The sequence below is a fragment of the Asterias amurensis genome, chromosome 10 (assembly GCF_032118995.1).
Source record: "Asterias amurensis chromosome 10, ASM3211899v1".
In the NCBI taxonomy this organism is placed as follows: Eukaryota; Metazoa; Echinodermata; class Asteroidea; order Forcipulatida; family Asteriidae; genus Asterias; species Asterias amurensis.
In genome coordinates, this window is record NC_092657.1 from 13,426,478 (window position 1) to 13,447,617 (window position 21,140).

The following is a 21,140-nucleotide window of genomic DNA, read 5'->3' on the forward strand; positions in this document are numbered from 1 at the left end:
TCTTTTTAAATAACATACATTGAAGGGAACGTTTACGTTGTTTATCAGTATGTTTGCTGGAAGCTTACTGTAGCTTTCAAATGTAAAAAAAAAAAAAAAAAAAAAAAAAAAAAAAATTATAATAACTTATGCAATAATATATCACATTCATCGGCCATTGGTTGAATCTGTGAAGTGTAAACTTTAAGTTGCATTTCTCAGATTGTGGAATCATTTAAGTTTTGTTTTCCTGCTTGGACATTGGCACCGTCGAGATGTCCATTGTTATATAATGGCATGGCAAGTTAAAATCTGTATGCAAAATTGTTTTATCATTTAAAGGCAGTGGACACGATTGGTAATTACTCAAAATAATTATCAGCATAAAACCTCACTTGGTAACGAGAAATGGGGAGAGGTTGATAGTATACAACATTGTAAGTAACGGCTCCCTCTTAAGTGAGGTAGTTTTCGAGAAAGAAGTTATTTTCAACGAATTTGATTTAAAGACCTCAAGTGTAGAGTTTGCGGTCTCGAAATCAAGCATATAAAGCACACAACTTCGTGTGACAAGGGTGTTTTTTTATTTATTTCATATCTCACAATTTAGACGACCAATTGAGTTCAAATGTTCACAGGTTTGTTGTTTTATGCATGTGTTTAGATACACTAAGTGAGAGGAGTGGTCTTTGACAATTACCGATAGTGTCCGCTGTCTTTAAAGAATGATAGCATCAGTTACTTCAGTAAACAAACAATTTCACTCATCACGTGACAATTCCAACATAATGAATAATGATACAATTCAAAGTGTCTTTCTGTTTAGCCATGATATTAATCAATGGGAAATGGTGAGTTTTAAAAAAACAACTGATACCAAAGTAAGGTAATTGCGTGTGGTTATTTTCAAGGAATTAAAATGGTAGCGACGAGCTATTAAACTGGCGTTTAAAACCGGCAGGGTCGTTGACGTGCGATAAAGGCCCGAGCCGAATGCGAGGGCTTTTATCGCACGGCTGTTTAACGAGTCACTCTTTTCTTCCCATTCATGCCTGTTTTTGTTAATGAAGTAAGAAAATCTGTTTTCGGATAAGCATTCGAGACAGTTTTCGGATATGCATCTGTGCGCGTTCAGTCTTGGTGCAAGACGTTTTTCGTGTTCCTTTCACACAAAGCGCGGTCAACTCACCAACAGCGCCTGCATGAGCCGTAACGAGAAACGTCGTGCATCAATACTAGCGTGTAGTATCCGAAAACAACCGGTTATAAACAGCTCCAGCTGGTTATTATCAACCGTTTAAGCAACCCACGTGACGCGCTCTCCACCATTAGGTAAAGCGAAACTGTGTGAGGTATTTATGAATAACCAATAAAAGTAGCAACGCCCCCAAAAATGCTCACCAGACTATACTGTGGCATGCCCAATCACCATGTAGGCCTAACTTGCATAGTCCACGATTTGATTCCTGCTAACTTTTGGTTGAGCCGCATTTCCAAGCAATATTTACAAAAGCTTTAGTTTACAAAAGTTTATTAAAGATTAATAATTGTATAACGGTAAACAACAACACCATCTGCCACGAACACAGACGGGAAAAAATTCGGTTAACTATTAAATAGTTAACCGAATTTTTCTTGGTAACAAAAACAAATGTTCAAGTTACATTGATCATCGACTGAGTAAATAATTTTAAAATGAAATCCGTAACAAACTTTAACAAACTATTTTTATTAGAATAGAGTTACCAGAGTTTACAAAAGCGTACAAGCTGGTACGGATATTAAAAATTGAAGCTAATACTTTGTAGGTTAAAGTTTTCTGTTTTTTTTTTTTTTTTTTTTTTTTTTAACTAAATCGTGTTTATCGTAATATTTGTCGACTGCGCCCTAGCATATGTTGTACTGCTTTAAATGGAATGTCTGAAGTTAAAACTGTTTGCAGAATTGTTTTTATTTTGTAAAGAATGGTTTTATAATTTACTCTTACAGATAAATAGTACTCACCCCTAAGGTTGCATTTTCAATTTTCAAAATAAGAAAAAGAAACAATAAAATAAAATAAATGGGCCTTCGTACGTTGTTAAGTTGTATTGATTCAAAAGAAACGTAGGAGTCCGCAGTTACAAGCAACCCCTTTCAGATCATTTTGACAATACGCTTTTCCTACAGTTCACTCTTGAGAAATTCGAGACCAAACTGATACCATCATCCAACTGTCGGTTTTCGAATCCCTACAACCTTTCCAGTATCTCGTGTTCATACTTCGATTTTATGACAAGAATATCAAAGTGGTTTATCAGATTTATTGGTTACGGTTCTTACATGAACCGTTGTCTACTCCTAGTATTGTATGTTTGCATTCTGAGTGGATATTTTTAAAACTCAGGAAACTTTAGTACTTTTGATAATGATATTATGATTAATAGTAATGTTATGTATATTTCTGCTAAAAGAGCAATATCTCTGAATGGTATTCACCACCCCTTTTCGTTTGGGTAACCGGGTTAAGAATTACTTCTGGCTTGAAATGACATGAGATCGAATATGACCCAATTGATATAACCGCCACAGCGAAAATAGTATTCATTTGCGAAAATAGAACACAACATTTGTATTAAAGGCTTAAAGGTGGGTTATTTTATTTATATGTTGAGATACACCAAATGAGAAGATTGGTCTCTGACAATTACCATTAAGTGATCGGTACGTTGTAAAAAAAAAGTAATGTTTTGTCCATGTGGCAGATTATTCGCATTCTTGAGGTTTATGAAGATTAACTATGAGTGTTAAACTTTAGAAGTTGCAAATTACCTTATCACCAATAATAATTGTACATTTTACGACCATAACGTCATCGACACTCACACGCGATGCAAGATCTTAACCGAGTGTTTATCAGCCACGATGAGGCCACCGGTCGGAGAAAAAGTCATGCCTATAGGAAAGAGCAAGCCACGACCTACACAGCCGATGTGCCCACCTGATGCGTCGTAGTGATGTATCTGACCGGTTCCCTCCGTATCGTCAAGAATAGATACATATATATCCCCAGCATCATCACAACACACTCCATTAGGCTTTACAGGTTTGCCGTCATACGAGATGCTGATATTGAAAACCTCGTTTCCCATGAAATCCAGACAAACTAGTTTCATCTCATAGGGGTTTGTAAAGATCAGTCGTTCCTTGCTGTTAACAGATAGAAAGCTTGGACTGCCGATGTCGCCAATAGCATCATGATGTATTGTGGAAATGGTGGATCCATCCTTGTTATGAAGAGATATTACCTTTCTCTCACAGTCATACAATGCAATACGATCTTTCTTGTCAACAGCAATACCAGCGAGTAAACTCTTTGACTGCCCCTCGACTTGATTCCGTGAGGGTCTGAACTGTCGAATATATCGCAGTTCGCTATCATAAACCTTTACATCCTGTCCGTCAGGAACCAGAAGCAGGTCATCAAAGGTCACCGCAACGCCGGCAGGGTCTTCTAGTTGTCCATCTTGTGTTCTACTTTGCACACCTTTAGATTTGAAATTACCCTCGGATGTAAATGTGAGCAATACATGTCTTAGTGCATCAGCAACGACAATGTCACCGTTGCTAAAACAAGCAGCATTCGCTGTCCCTTTGAACTCCCCATCAACTGTCTCGTCATCACTAAACTCTGTCTTCAACTCCCACTTCTCTTCATCTAGTATTTCACCGATATCCGCATCAGTGACGACATCATGACCTTTGAACCCGATGAATGACTTGCTATGCTGCACTGTTTGAAACTTGAGCTCATTGTGGAATGTCAAGTTGTGCATAACCTTTGGCTTGAGGTCCATCAGCTCAAAGTCATCAGCATGTTGCATCAAGTCGTTGACTGAAGCTACGATCTGCTCTGCACGGCTCATCTTATCGCTATTGCTGATCTGTATGCTGCCAAATTCCTCACCTCTTTCTTGACCGATTTGAGTTATTCTGTCTTGAAAGAGGCGAGATGCTTTCCTGATTTTTGCAACTTCCTCTTTCTCCTTGGCCACAATATCTCGAAGAGCCCGGTCGACCATGAGCTGTAATCTATGCTGTGAGTGTTTGATAGAGTTATCCACTTTTTGAAATTGCTTGCGACATTCATCAAACTTCATCAAAGCCTCTTCAACAGCTAGACGATACGATCGAATGGAATCATTGATTTCAGAAAGGTTGTGGTCTGACGATCGGTGATCGAGCACCGCACATTTAGGACACACGAGTAAATCACACGTTTCACAGTAAAAACAAAGTTCCTGGTCAGTGTGTTTCCGGCATTTTGGAGAGCAAGTTCGTTTCTGGTCTCTGGATCCTTCATTTGACGACCCGGCTGCATTAACGACTCGATGATGCCTGTTCAATTTTATTTTGTCGTGGTATTCCAAACAAATCTTGCAACATTTCGCATCACAGTCAATACACCGTGAGACGGCTTCAAGACCTTCGTCGCATCTTTCGCAAATCGATACAAGAGGGTTAGGCCTAATGTCCTCTCCGGGACCATCCGGATTGATGACGTCATCAATAAGCGAGCTCAAGAGAAAGCAGTTGAGAAGAGCCGATGGTCCCTTATCTGGGATTGAAGTTTTCTCTCTACACACTGGGCAAGTGATGAAGTCCGTCTTTGGATCCTGTTTGTCTACAAGTTCCTGAAGACATTTTAGGCAGAAGCTGTGCTGGCAGTCCAGGATTTTCGGATCGATGAACCGAGCCAAGCAGATTGGGCATTCGATGTGTACATGTCTAATCTTGCAAGTGGTCTCAGTGTGAAGTGCAGCTTCGGCCATCTTGGTGAGACTGGGCTGTCCTGTTATACGAATACAAACAAATGTTTCATTTTCATTAAATCATCCAGTCAATGACTTTTGGACACTTGGTGGCAGCAGACTTACTAGGTGTAGAGCAGTGATATATGTTATAATGACTGGAGAGCGGACGCCATTTGAAAACACCAACCAATCCTGTTTTTTAGCCGACATTATTTAGCAAATTGCCTGCCCGTGTGGCAATAAACTGCAATAACAGATACTAACATGTTTGTGGAAAGAAATTCCATCTATTTTAAGGCTAAAAAAAACTTTTTTGTTTTTAATGTACCTACAGCGGGTGAAGAAATAAAAAAACACTGGTGAAACAAAACAAAAACAAACTTTCATTGTATGATACAATAAATCGTTGAATTAAATTCCATCATCAAACCCCCAAAAATTAACAAACTGTCTTATTTTATTATGTAAGTTTGATATGTATAATTAATTCGATATTGTTACCATTATTTCTTGATCTACTTTGCGAACCCAACATAGCATGTCTGCCTATATATAAATCTATGCTTTGCAAATGGGAGAAAACAATTGTCCACATTCTTCAAAGCGTTCCGCCGACGTTGCTCTCAAAAATATATCAACATACCACTTTCAGTACAGTGGATCGGTAATTTTGTCGTCCAAATAGTTGCTAACAATATTGTTTGCCTCTTTGAATGGATTGTATACGTTTGGAAAATGTAGGTCATTTTTTTATTTTTTTACTCCTAGTTTGGATAAGTCTATTCAACTACATGTACACATTTCATTTCAAAATATGGTATTGTTTATGATTATTGCCTAAGATATGTAGCTGTTATATCCACGGAGGGAGAATAATTTACCATTGGAACGCATAACATGAAAAATGTGTCTGTCAGTACCAAATTAAAATACTGATTCAATTCAATACACGTTTATTCCATACTCTTTTTGAGAAGAAAAAAAATAAAAAATTGTGAGAATTAAACAGTACAAAGAAATTTAACAAATCTAAAGTGTATATCAGACATTGGTTGCCATGGTTACGGCCAAAATAAGATTTTGAGCAAATTTGCAAATTTTGTAGCTTTTTAAAGTGTTGAAATAAAGGTGAATTTAAAACACTGGTACGTCTAAAGGGGGAAAGGTTGAAGTTTTTCTTTCAAACATATTGCACAACCATGTTTACTCTTTCAGGAAATGATTTACAAATTAAGTTTGCGTTCAACTTTGGATCAAACCACTATTTCAAATATTTATTTTTTTCGTATTTTCTTTTAGCGAAAAATAGGGATATTGAATTGGGCCATAAGTCCGAAATTTGCACTTTGTGGATTATGACACTTTTATAGTTGGAAGATAAGGTACCGACCTACATACAATAACATGTTTTGGTATTCTAAGTGCGTGAACACAGTTTTGCCGGAAAGTTAGCACTTTGGCAGGGGAACAACGCAATAAATGACAAAACAATTTACATTATTTTAAGGTATTAATATTATTATTTTTTTTTATTTTTTTTAAATACCTTATTGGTGGAAGGGCTTTGAGGTGCATTAAAGGCAGTGGACACTATTTGTAATTACTCAAAATAATTATTAGCATGAAACATTTCTTGGTGACGAGTAATGGGGAGAGGTTGATGGTATAAAACATTGTGAGAAACGGCTCCCTCTGAAGTGCCACAGTTTTCGAAACAGGAGTAATTGTCCACGAATTTGATTTTGAGACCTCAAGTTTAGAACTTGATGTCTCGAAATCAACCATCTAAACACGCACACAACTTCGTGTGACAAGGGTGTTTTTCTTTCATTATTATCTCGCAAATTCGATGACCGACTGAGCTTAAATTTTCACAGGTTTGTTATTTTATGCATATGTTGAGATACTGTGAAGGCTAGTCTTTGAAAATTACCAATAGTGTCCACTTCCTTTAAAACAAATAAACTTTTGAAATCACCACATAGCCCGTTGTCATGGTAACAGCTCATTTTGTGTTTTGGCAATTTTTGGCAAATTTTGTGTCTGAAAGAACTGTATTTTAGCATACTGCAACTCCACCCAGCCAATGCGCATTTCGTTTTTAAACCTTTCACAACAATACAACGAGTCGTCCTTGAGATAAACAATTATTGCTTTAACTTTTACCCTTATGCTATTTTTAGAACAGCATAAGCGCATGTCTTAAAAAAAATAATTGCAAAATCAGCATTTTTACCCGGTTTTTGGCCGTCAAAATGACAGTTTGCCAGGGGTCTCAAAATGTTGTCCTTTCGGTTGTATTTTGGGCCAACATTGGTTCTTCCGATTTGATAGAAAACGTTTGAGAAAAAGTAGCCTTGTGGAGTACCCAACATTGACCAAGAATATTTTGAATGACCTAAGTTTTGTTTTTTTATAACCCCCCATCCTCGCCCAGCCCCCAAGCATATCAAATTGTGTTGACAATGCATTACAAAGCGCCGTGAACAGCGTCTCCTTTGTTGAAATTTCCTTTTGAAAATTCCCATTGCACATCATTAATAGTAGGACAGTTTGTAGTGCCTTCAATTTCCTACAGAGAATATTTTGGTTGTGATTTGGCGATTATTTGTGTTTCATGTCTGGGGAGCACAGATTAATGGGCAACTGTGTCATGTAGTGACACTGTCTCAAACATGGTAATATTTGCAAAAACAAGAACAAAATAATTCTCTAAAATGACATTTCTTACATGCTGAACAATGGAGTTGATTGAACCAAAAAACAGGATACAATAAAGCAAAGCAACTTAAAATAAACTCTCAATGGTATACAGTGTATAGTTCGAAGACTAACCCCAAGCTAATTCGGCTGGTAAAGTGTTATCCGGCTATGTTCCATTAAAGGCAGTGAACACTATTGGTAATTACTCAAAATAATTATTGCACAAAACCTTACTTGGTAACGATTAATGGGGAGAGGTTGATGGTATCAAACAGTGTGAGAAATTTCCCTCATTGTTTTCGAGAAAGAAGTAATTTTCCACGAATTTGATATTATGCATATGTTGAGATACACCAAGTGAGAAGACTTGTCTTTGACAGTTACCAATAGTGTCTAGTGTCTTTAAGGAACTTGGGAATTAATTGATTTTCGTAACCATTAATTGTACAGTCACGGATTATGTGATGCCTGTGCGCTGCGTTAAGGACGTGTTAGAAATGTTTGACGTTCAAACGAAGACCTGTGAACGTCCATTTGTCAAGAAAAAGGAAGATGTTGTTGTTGATTGTAGCTGCTATAGCCAAACGTAAATGACCACAAACATGTACAACAGAATGTCTTTGTGATGCAGATTTATACAGTTGGAAGTTATATTTATACACAGTTGTAAGTCGCTTTGCTATATCGTGTGCCTGTTTTTTTTTCAATTAAAATTATTTTTCAGCTTGTAAAAAGTAATTAAAGAGCATTATTTTTTCATATGATTATGAAATTTGCAAAATACATTTTGTTTAAGCATGAAGTTTCTGGCAACACTGCTCCCCAGTTCAACAAATACCAAAACATTTTTTCGAAATTCCTACAGACCAGTATCTTATCTTTCAAGCCAGGTAGCAAAACTTTCCTAAATATGCTACTTTCGCACTTCTGACAAACTTAGCAACCCCCTCTATTTCCCAAATTGACCTTTGTTCAAAACACCCCGTTTTGAAATAATGGATTGTCCCGTTCACAATTAACTGTCACCTGTGTCAGGTGCATTTTTTGAAAGACCAAGGGTGTATATTTACCATACTCAGCTGAGAGGCAGATCATATAATTTAGTCTTTACACAGTAAAGCTCTCAACTTGTTTTTACGAAAATAGCTAAATAAGGTCAAACATGGAAATTTTCTGATTCATAACCGTTGCCATGGCAACCAAAGTTTGGTTGAAAGAATTAACATGTGCAAAGAGTAAACAAGATCCCTTAAAACAAAATAATATACTTTGTTTTACACAATTTGAATAATAAACACCGGTTTTTCCCTAGCCTTGCTCGAGGCAGTCGCATTATTCGCTCCGAAAAGACGCCGCTGTAAACCCACCCGTATACCCTGTGCGTGGTCCGTATCATCACACCGCATGACTCACCCGTATACACACTGTCACATCGTACGACTACTGTGCACACAAGCCATCCGCACTCGTACCACTTACCGCATGCGGAGCTCCCTATGCGGATAGTGTACGGGACGGGGCGTCGTGCGATGTTCCGCACAGTGAATACGGGTGGGGTTTTATACAGCGGCGGTCTTTTTTCGGAGTGAATAATTCGACTGCCTGGAGCAAGGCTAGTTTTTCCCCCAAAAGCACGAAGTTTGTGGCAGCACTGCTCCCCAGTACAGCAAATATCCCCCAACAAATTTGGAAATTCTTACAGACCAGTATCTTATCTGTCACGCCTAGAGGCAAAACTTTGCTAAGTATGCTTCTTTGGGACTTCTGACAACTTTAGCAACCCAGTCTATTTCCAAAGTTGACTTTTCCTCAAAACACCCATTTTTGAAATAATGTAATCTTCCATTCACAATTAACTGTACTTTTGTCAAATGCATTTTTTGAAAGATTTAGGATCTATATTTACCATATCCAGCTGAGAGGTAGGTCCACTATTTGGTTTTCACACAGTGACGCCCTCATCTTTCGGTAATTTGTACAAATGAATAGTGCTAAATTTGGTGAAATATGGTAATTTTATACTTTTGACCGCTGCCATGGCAACGAAGGTGTATATGAAAAAAGTATGTTTTTTTTACACGTTGGTTGATGGCCTTCACTTGTGCAAAGTATAAACGAAATCCATTTTTAAAAGTCTGCCACCTCTTATTTGACTTTTACAGCAACCCAGTCTTAAACTGTTATTGTTTCCACAGTAAAATTGCATCCATTATTTACACATACCTGAGTCAGCGTTGTTTGTTTTTAGGGTCAATCTGGTATAGCCTTTATCTAAATTTCGATTTGGGAATGTTGCCTTGATCATTCGTTTCATCGACCATGCAGGTTGTGGCCAAGAATGACCAGAACCACATTAAGGGTAGTGTGGCAGTATATATGCACATGGGTGGCATGGTTGGCTTGTGCGGAAAGCGCTCGCCTCTCACCAAGGTGACCCCGGTTCGATTCCCTTGGGAAAAATCAAATTCGATATTGGCTGTGCTCCGTGTTCATAATGGCTTGATGTGGCTGGCAGCCAGAGGCGCCCTTGCATGCCTGCTTCTCGAACACGTTGTAGCCGTGTCCTTCGCAATTCAGCTCTTAGCTTCGAGCAAGGATGATAAGCCCCCACCCCCAAAAAAAAAAAATAAATAAATAAATAAAAATACTATTATTATTATACGTGTCAACGTTTGAGTGTCCTAAAAACAAGCAAAACATGCTTCAACATCAATAACTTCCCTTCCCCGTAGCCATCATACAACTCGTCAGAACGGGTTTTAAATTACAAGTGCATGTAGGCCTATACTTATTATTAACACAATACTGGTTCTTATGCACTGAATCATGATTACATAGTTCACAATGTCCGAGCTGTCATTTACGACAGCAAAGACCCTAGTGAAACACAGTCTTACCTGTAGCTGTAGATGTTACTTTAATTACCACACTTCGTACAGTTGATCTTCTTTGCTTAACTCACTGATAGCCGGCAAACAAAAGACAAAATGACATTGGCATGGCACAACAACAGTTCCTGTCTTTAGCAAACCCCACTTTTACATAATTATACAGTGCATGTATCGGGTAAACGCCCTTGCACAATGGTAGTTTCACACCGCTGGAAAAACCCAATTGCAAACCCTATTTGCATATGAAAGTACAGTGCGTAGGCTTACATGTTTGGATAAACACTCATGCGCAACTGGAAAAACACACTAATATTTGTAGCGTCCAATGGTACCAGGATTGGTAGTGCGTGATAATGTTTCCATTTGACATCAACTGATTCGACAGTCAATTTAACATTTGATCCCAACATAAACCATATGCAAAACGATGCAAGTGTACTATACAAACATGTACTTCCGTATTTGGTATTGAACAACGTACGAAAACAATCAGATGATGATTGTTTAATGTCATGTTATCGCCTCTATCAACAAATCAGGGGTCGATTTCACAAAAAGTTAGGACTAGTCCAAACTTAGGACTAGTCTTAGGAGATACTAAAAACGTATGGCTAGTCTTAACTCATTGTGAAATCCACGCCTCTTTTAACAATCGAAGTGTTTTACAGTATATTAAAGATTGCCCTCAATAAAAGTAAAATATTTTCAGTCACCAAAAATACAATAAATTAGAGAATGGAGAGGCAAATACGGCCTGCATCATTGGAAAGACTAACAACAAAACAGAATACGTCACACATCACAACATCATGAACTGTATGCATGACCATGACATTCCCTGAAATGGACAAAAGACTGGGTGTTCGTATACAGCATTGTTGTTATGCAAAAACTGTTTACACTTGACTTGCGATAATATAAGCACAGTCCTGCCGTGTTTGTAGTTCATAGTAAATGAACAAATAAGCAACGGAGTCAGCTTTTTGTCTTATTTGATGATTGTTATTTAATCAGAGTTGAATCAGTTCAGTATAATCAGGAAGGTAAATCAGGAACGGTTGATTGGTAGAATTCAGGCTAATTGGATCACTTAGTATGATGGCTTGGCATTTACATGTAGTTCAGTAGGTGGATGTAGTAAGATTCATTCATTTATTTAAGAAAATATAGGGATTATGAAATTAATAATGCAAAACAACTAATAAGAGCGATTGGCAGATAATTGTAAAGGGCGACAATAAATTATTCCCATATTTGATTCACATATGAAAATGACGTATGTTTCCGACAACTAGAAATTCGGGACTGGTTTTGGCTGGAAATACACGATAACTACACAATAGTATGAATGAATAACAATCTATATCAATTTTAATAAACAATTACAGACTGGGTTTGTCGAAACATAATGAGATTAATCAATAAGTTAACTTTGATTGGGGAAAAACTCACCATCATATTTTAACCAAGTCTAAACTGCACGCGAGAGCAACTTTTCGGCGCCCTCACGCATGCTAAAATCGTGAGGTTTTTACAGCACAATTTTATGACATTCATGTTCATTAACCTGGTAAGTCTGAAACCACCAATTGTCCAGAAATTCCCTTATTATGAACATAGATCATATAGGAAAACTAATTACGTAGGTAACATATTTATATACTGTCCCACTAATATACTAACCTACAGTTTCAAACTGACCAATCACGTACTGGAAAGATCCTTACACAACATCGTCCGTGATTTAGACTTGAGCCACAAACTTTCCAGTCAATTGAAATCAGACATTTTCATTATAAAACATTTTATTAGTATTCGACCTCGGGATAATTTAAACTCAGAACTATTTGTAACGCTACACTCTCAATAACACATCATCCAATAATGTGAATCTATACCCAACAAATTACCACAACTACAATAATCCGCTATATCCGGTCAAAACAAGGGCATCGACGGTTTTTTACACTGCCGTTTAAAACCGGCAGGGTCGAATTGCCGTGTGATGGCCTTTAGTGCAACGACCTGCAAGGTTTTAAACGGACGTTTAAGAACGAGTCACTCCTCTTTTTTTCCCATTCATGAATGCGCGTTTAGTACACTGTAAAAACAAATGGGTAACAGGGTGTTAGGTAAAACTATTTCAACATATTTTGGTAATTTTTAATTACATTTAATGGTAAACTTTTCTGTTGGGTAAGGTAAGGCTTGGCCAATGTTCGTACGAAATTGAGTCATTAAAGTTTGGTAATCTTTACACAACAAAAGTGTACATAGTGCTTGCTTCAATCGGCTTACTAGATGTTGGGTATAAAATCAGCCATAAGCCCACCAGTTGGTTACTTTGACATGATTGAGTACGCTAAATCACCAACAATCAACAGACTAGACTGGTCCCCTGTCATCTAAGTGTGACGTCAGGGCTACAGTCACGATGTCATGTTCGCGCATATTTATATGGAGAACCTTTGAACCTTTGATCATCATGGCGGAGTGCAACACGCTTTACATGCTTGAAGGGAATATTCATCAATGGGGGCTCGACGAGCTGTAGCAGACATTCTCAGGTAATACTCACAATGAATAATAACAATCAGGACAATGGAGATGACAAGATCGTATGCTATTATTTAGAAATAAAAACGTTAAACTTGGTTCACACTACATCACATCGTGTGTGTGACACTGACAGTTAACTCGTGAGTCGAATAGGCCTAGCCTGCCCTAGGCGTAGGGGTAAAGTAAGATTAAATTTACAAGTCAAAACAATTTTTTTTTTTTTGCAAATTGGTTCTTAAAAATATGGTGTGTCGTTTTTTTCTTGTTTGTTTGTTGAATGGGAGTCAAAAATTTGACTCCCATAAATGGCCGACCGTGTTAGTCGACGAGGTAAAAGGAAAACCGTGCAATTTCGAGGCACGTTTGTGTGGATCATTTGTATTCTTCTTTTACAACATCTTTCTACCCATATGCATTTTATAAAAAAAAAACGGTTTCAAACGCTTTTCAAAGACCAACTCGACCGATCCAAGGAAACGTGTTCCTTTAAGCCTGACTATCCAAATTTTGAGCAACGTTTAACAGACTAACGTTCAAGTGTAAAGGCCTGGTTTCTACCAATAGTTGGGCTATTGTAGTATGCGTATTACCCAATGTTTGAGAGCGATATTTTTTAAATAAAAGTTGGGCAATGTCAACAACCATCATGCCCAACCCATCATGAGTAGGGTTCCTGCAAAAGTAATACTAGTGGGCAAACAACATTGCATGACATGTCATTTATGCAAATTTAAGTTGAATTTTAATTTAAATATGCCAAATTAAATCATGCCCAACTTTTGAGCAGGGTTCCTGCAAAAAGTATTACTCGTTGGGCGAAGAAATATTGCATGCCATCTAATTGTTGTGCAACTTCAGGTTGAACTTTACTTTTAACAAACTGTCCTTGTTTTTAAATTGTCTTATGTGTAGTGTTTGTTTGTCTGTCTGTCTGTCTGTCTGTCTGTCTGTCTGTCTGTCTGCCTGCCTGCCTGCCTGCCTGCCTGCCTGCCTGCCTGCCTGCCTGCCTGCCTGCCTGCCTGCCTGCCTGCCTGCCTGCCTGCCTGCCTGCCTGCCTGCCTGCCTGCTTGTCTGTCTGTCTGTCTGTCTGTCTGTCTGTCTGTCTGTCTGTCTGTCTGTCTGTCTGTCTGTCTGTCTGTTTGTTTGTTTGTTTGTTTGTTTGTTTGTTTCACTTAGCAGTAAGTACGTTGCCACTATTTATGTTGCCACTGGTTTTCTTTTAGTTTGTGTACATGAACTTGCAGTTTTGCACTGTGTACACATACATTATTTTTACTGTGGCTTTCTGAACATGGGCAGTGACTGTATTTTGGGACTCAAAAATCGTAGCGCCTACTTAGAAAATTGTTAGTCTAGTTCCAAGTCAACATGGTCATTGAGACTTTGTGTTTTTTAAATATATTTCTTACCATTTTAAATGGTTAAATGATTTACAATTAAGGACTTACTAGGCACCATTGACAGCACATAGTTACTAACATGTCTGTGTACCAGTGTGTCAGATGATCCTTTTGGTCAATTTTAAGTTTACATGCCTCATTATAAAGTAAAACAATTACATTAAATTACTAAGACGTTTTATAGTCCACCCAAAAAAAAAACCATTGTTATTTAAAAAACAAGACACATATTACTTAAGCAGCTGTTTTCATCAACCCAGCACTTGAAAAAACTTTTCTTTATGTATTTATATTTGTGTTTAATAGTAAAACATTCTGGGTAGAACATTTAGTATGTTATGTTTTATTCATTTTCCACACAGACAATGCAATAGATATGGAAGCTTTGGAGCTGTTATAAGAATAGTGCTTAATGAATCGCTATAACAAAGGGACTAAATTAATATTATTTAAAGTAATTTATCTGAAGGTTAAAACAATGTTGATGTTTTTTTTTTTTTTTTTTTTAAGTTGCTGCAAGTGCAGCAACTCCTGATGAACCCAAAGAGAAGCAAGAGACAGCTGAAGATGTACTTGAAAAGGTTCAGTGGCTAAAAGGACAACTGTGCACCTTCTACCAAAGTCAACGAGTACATGTCATTGAAATCAAAGCACAGGGCAGAATGGGTGAATGATAAGGAGAGAACTGTTGCAGAAATCTAGGAGGAGTCCCCCAGGCTGCTTGCTATTGGGATGGTAGGTTCCTACCAAGTATAATGGGACAGTATATATTGTTACCTATGTGATTAGTTTTCGTCTATGATGTATGTGCATAATGAGGGAATTTCTGGACACTTGGTGGATTCAGACTTACCAGGTTAATGAACGTGAATGCCAGACAATTGTGTTGTAAAAACATCACGTTTTTAGCATGCGTGAGGGCGCCGAAAAGTTGCTATTGCATGCAGTTTAGACTAGGTTAAAATCGGATGGTGAGTTTTTCCACAATCAAAGTTAACTCATTAATTAATATAATTATGTTTTGATAAAACCCAGTTTGTAATTAGCTGTTTCGTAACGAAGCGCAGCGAAACAGCTCTTGTTTTTGTTAAAGTTTTTTTTATTATTATTATTATTATTATTTTTTTTTTTATTTGTCATCTTCAGAAAAATTTCATATAAGTGCTGATTTGCAATGTTTCCAAAGAGCAATTGCAATGAAATTTTCAGGGATGAAAGGTATTGGTGCAATGATCATTGCGAAACAAGGATGTCATTATGACATAATCAGAAGTCACGTGACGTCATCTTAAAGGTGTTGTATTTTAAATGTTTGAAAATTTATAACAAATCAGCCACAAGAGACCGTAGGTTTCTGTTTGCGGGATTGGGGAGGAATAAATAAGGTCTTCATTTTGTTTCGTGTGCGTGACCTTACATGACCTCTACTTCCGGTCGAAACCGGAAGTGGCCCTCTAATTCAAAATTGGAAAAAGATATGAAGTTGCTTTTAACGATGTTAGTGCGTGGCAAGGGTGGGCAGTTCAAAAAAAATACCAATGACGTCACAAAATGCAACGGCGCCCTCTAGCGGCAGGTTGAAAACTCGTCAAAATGGACTTTTTGAAGATGTGTGTGGTGAAGTTTTTTGTAATCACTTCAAATTTTACACCCATGTTAACTGTCAGGCAGCCATCATATGTGTGAAGTTTCAGATCAATGACGTCATTGGGGGTCACGTGACGCGGCCTTAAAGGTGCACTTTTTGAACTAATATAACTCTCTAAGTAATTATGCGATTATGTTTAAACTTGGTAGGTTGTTAGATATTGGCAAGCCCTCGTGAATTGTGAAATGATGTCATAGTGACGTCATCACACGATATTTTATGATTTTTTCAATTTTTGCACCTTTAACGAATAAATTGCTATCCGAACATGGTATAATCCAAATTCCTTTTTTTTTTAATAGCCTGGATTAGTCATAACTGCTTTAAAAAAAGAATAAATTTCAAATTCAGTTGACAAAATTTAAATTGTTATTAACGAAACAGCTCTGCATTTGTGCATAAATGCAATCATGTCTAGTTGTTTATTGGAATTGATATAGATTGTTATTCATTCGTAATATTGTGTAGTTATCGTGTATTTCAAGCCAAAACAAGTCCAATAATTACACAACTGATTTTGTTTTCTTTAGTTATAGACTCTTTAGGCAAAGACCAAAACTGTTATTTATTGTAATCAGACCAAATATAATCTTTGAATCACTCAATTGAAGCAAAATACCACGGAACAGCTTTGTGTTTATGCACAAACACCTAATGTCTAGTTAATAATTATTGTAATATTTGTTAAAGATTTTGAGTTGCAATTCAGAGCTACGACATTTTAAAATAAGTTAACCATAATTTAATTAGACAAATTATAGCAGAAAATTATGTTGTGCTAAAGTGTATACCTCCTTTATTATTCTATTAGTTTGTACAAAGCATTTTTAAATTAATTTATTCATTGCTGCTGTTTTTCATTTTGTTTTAGTTTTGTGTTCATATCATGGACAACTACACTTTATTGTAATGGACTTTTTTATTGCAAAGTAATATCATTTAAATTTAATATATTTGATATACGTTTTGCATTTTTATTTTATTAATACAAACATACGAGTTAGAATGCTGGTTGAATTTTCGTCTGACAACGAAAGTTTTACTTTATGACATCTGTCTACTGTTTTTTTGGTGGCACACCATTTTGTCAAAATAGTAGAAAACCTCTATTGGGCCAATACTGGTTTTGTAGCTGCACTAAATCTTTTCTGGGCCAATACTTTTTTTTTTCTTTCTTTTCTTTTTTCAGTGCCTTGCAATTTTGGCGAAATGGTATAGAAAACTTTTTTTCTGGGACAATACTCGTTTCGAAGCGGCAAACCATTTTGGCAAATAATGGTATAAAAAAACCTTTGCTGTGCCAATACTGATTTTGTAATGGCGCAGCATGGGGCCGGCATTGAACCGACATTGGTAAAAATATGCAATTTTTAAGGCAGGGTGTCAAAGCAGCAACTGTGCCAAAAGATGACTTAAGATTGTGAAAACAGTTAAAAACTGACAAGGTAATGTAATTTGTTGGGATTTTTTGCTATAAAATACCCCCCAAATTGTATATATTATTTGACGAGATGTAATAATTTGGAATAACTGATAATCAATATCAATGGATACATATTCAACGGAAGTTTATATCACTCGGTGCTTATTATATTGCATAGGCTGTATGCTGTTTGTATTGTGTGTTTTAACAGTAGTATAGTCACATGTATATATATGTGTCTGAGGGTGCACTTGGTAGAATATTTAACTAATTAACGTATTAATTACACACTGAACAATCTGGCCAGTAACGGGCCAGTTATGTCATATCGTCAAATAATATATACAATTTGGGGGGTATTTTATAGCCAAAAAGTTACATTACCTTGTCAGTTTTTAATTGTTTTCACAATCTTTTACCAATGTCGGTTCAATGCCGGCCCCATGCTGCGCCATTACAAAATCAGTATTGGCACAGCAAAGGTTTTTTTATACCATTGTATGCCAAAATGGTTTGCCGCTTCGAAACGAGTATTGTCCCAGAAAAAGTTTTCTATACCATTTCGCCAAAATTGCAAGGCACTGAAAAAAGAAAAGAAAAAAAAAAAAAAAAAAAAAAACAGTATTGGCCCAGAAAAGATTTAGTGCAGCTACAAAACCAATATTGGCCCAATAGAGGTTTTCTACCATTTTGACAAAATGGTGTGCCGCCAAAAAAACAGTAGACAGATGTCATAAAGTAAAACTTTCGTTGTCAGACGAAAATTCAACCAGCATTCTAACTCGTATGTTTTTATTATTAAAATAAAAATGCAAAACGTATATCAAATATATTAAATTTAAATGATGTTACTTTGCAATAAAAAAGTCCATTACAATAAAGTGTAGTTGTCCATGATATGAACACAAAATTAAAACAAAATGAAAAACAGCAGCAATGAATAAATTAATTTTAAAATGCTTTGTACAAACTAATAAAATAATAAAGGCGGTATACACTTTAGCACAACATAATTTTCTGCTATAATTTGTTTAATTAAATTATGGTTTACTTATTTTAAAATGTCGTAGCTCTGAATTGCAACTCAAAATCTTTAACAAATATTACAATAATTATTAACTAGACATTAGGTGTTTGTGCATAAACACACAGCTATTCCGTGGTATTTTGCTTCTATTGAGTGATTCAAAGATTGTATTTGGTCTGATTACAATAAATAACAGTTTTGGTCTTTGCCCAAAGAGTCTATAACTAAAGAAAACAAAATCAGTTGTGTAATTCTTGAGTTATGGCCCCACTTCCGGATGACCCTGAAGTTTATTATAATTATAATTATTATTATTATTGTTATTGTTGTTGTTGTTGTTGTTGTTGTTGTTGTTGTTGTTGTTGTTGTTGTTGTTGTTGTTGTTGTTGTTGTTGTTTTCGTTTTCGTTTTCGTTTTCGTTGTCGTTGTCGTTGTCGTTGCCGTTGCCGTTGCCGTTGCCGTTGCCGTTGCCGTTGCCGTTGCCGTTGCCGTTGCCGTTGCCGTTGCCGTTGCCGTTGCCGTTGCCGTTGCCGTTGCCGTTGCCGTTGCCGTTGCCGTTGCCGTTGCCGTTGCCGTTGCCGTTGCCGTTGCCGTTGCCGTTGCCGTTGCCGTTGCCGTTGCCTTTGCCGTTGCCGTTGCCGTTGCCGTTGCCGTTGCCGTTGCCGTTGCCGTTGCCGTTGCCGTTGTCGTTGTCGTTGTCGTTGTCGTTGTCGTTGTCGTCGTTGTTGTTGTTGTTGTTGTTGTTTAACATAATATACATGTAGTACACAATGCAATAAAAACAGATAATTATAAAACCAATAGCAAATAATAAATATGTAATAAGAATAAAAAATCAATTTAAAATAAATAAACAATACAAGAAAATAAATAAATAAATAAAAAGTAAACTTGTAGATAAACTAAACAACTTAAAATATTGAACAAGTGATTCAGATAAAGGTACTATACAATATATTCGTGAGCTTGGCAGACAGAAAATCTAAGTGATTTTAGAAAGCTGTAGAAGGGCAAGAGCAGTAGTGAATTGCGAATGTTTCAGGCAAACTAGACCAAAGTCTTGGGAAAAGATGAGGAGCAGATAAATGCAAAACATCGTTTCTAGCATACAGGTGTTTGAAGGTGAGAACATTAGGATATCTATGGTTGACAAAAATGATGTCTGCCACATCACAGTTAATAAGGTTAATCTTAAACTTAATGATAACATACAAAACAGACAACTTACGACGAATTGACAGAGACGACCAGTCAACACGGGGTCAAGATTACCCCAGGTTAACCCACACCTGTGACGTCATGCTATTGTTAAATCGCTCCATTAATTTTCAAGAATGGTGCGTTGGGTACAACTATACACCCATTGTGCAAATGGGTGAAATTTTCACAAAAGAGTTAGCGAATAAAGTAAATGAAGTCAATGACGCCATGGACCACATGTGTTTTTAATCGAGCTACGCATGTATTACGAAATGATCGTAAAGAACTTAAATAAGTGAACTGCCTATTTCGCTCCCGAGCCATGATGTCACACTGTCGAATGAACGAGCGTATATCGTGAATGTCGGTCTTCGTCCAAAAGTTACGCACCACCAGTGGTGTTCACTGGCAGGAGTAAACAAGCTTACGCAATACTAGAAACACTTGACTTAAAAATTAAACAATATCGCGCCATTCGTGCAAAATAATGGAGCGATTTTAACAATAGCATGACGTCCCAGGTGTGGGTTAAGTCGCACGCGACATTCGTGGGTGCCATTCTTACCCACGAATGGCGCGCACCTCAGGCATTATCCTATACCTAATCTCCAATGCCCAAGGAGCCTCCCAGCAAACATCTGTATTGGCTCGATACTGGCATTTACATTTGAAACATTGGCAATTAATCGGCCGTGTACAGTTGCCATAACTCACCATTAGCAGGCAACAGGTTCATATTAAAAGCCATTGGACCCTTTCGGTTCAGAAAAAAAAATAAAAGTTCACAGATTTACAAATAACTTACAGGGTTTACAGAAGGCAATGGTGAAAGACTTTTCTTGAAATATTATTCCATGAAATGCTTTACTTTTTGAGAAAACAGCAAAACAATATAAATTCTCGTTAACGAGAATTACGGATTTATTTTAAACACATGTCATGACACGGCGAAACGCGCGGAAACAAGGGTGGGTTTTTCCGTTGTTTTCTCCCGACTCCGATGACCGATTGAGCCTAACTTTTCACAGGTAGGTTATTTGATATAGAAGTTGTGGTACACAAAGTGTGGGCTTTGGACAACACTGTTTACCGAAAGGGTCCAATGGCTTTAACTGTATTTTTTTATTTTTTGTTTCAAATTTACAGCTTAAAATTGTCATTATGGTCTGTAAATTGCTCTCGAAACAGGATTTTAAAGCAACACATTTTTGTTTTACAATTTGTTCCTCCAAATCGTGAAAAATATGCTGTAGATTTTACGACTCAATCTAATATTGCTATGCTAACGTTTTCAAAATGGATAAATCACACGTATTTGTTGCATGTTATCACACTCGTTGTCGTGTTTTATTTTCAAGGGAAACAACAATATATCCCTTCCTCTTTTTCAGCTTGATTTGAGCACCAAAATATAAACAAATCTAGCCCTCCTCTTTTTGGCTAAGTTTGTGCACCCGATATTGACTTTGTTCTCCCATAGGTATTTTATGGAGAAAAACAGTATAGTTTAACATTTT

At 36.9% G+C, this 21,140-nt stretch overlaps 1 protein-coding gene across 1 annotated transcript; it reads right to left on the bottom strand.

Annotated features, from left to right (window-relative positions):
* Positions 1-1,015: 1,015 nt before the first annotated feature.
* LOC139942939 (uncharacterized) lies at positions 1,016-10,521 on the bottom strand. Its single transcript, XM_071939767.1, has 2 exons — positions 10,373-10,521; positions 1,016-4,810 (listed from the first exon to the last, which is right to left on the bottom strand). The coding sequence occupies exon 2, from the start codon at positions 4,788-4,790 to the stop codon at positions 2,841-2,843; it is 1,950 nt and encodes a 649-aa protein (XP_071795868.1). The 5' UTR covers positions 4,791-4,810; positions 10,373-10,521; the 3' UTR covers positions 1,016-2,840.
* Positions 10,522-21,140: the final 10,619 nt, after the last annotated feature.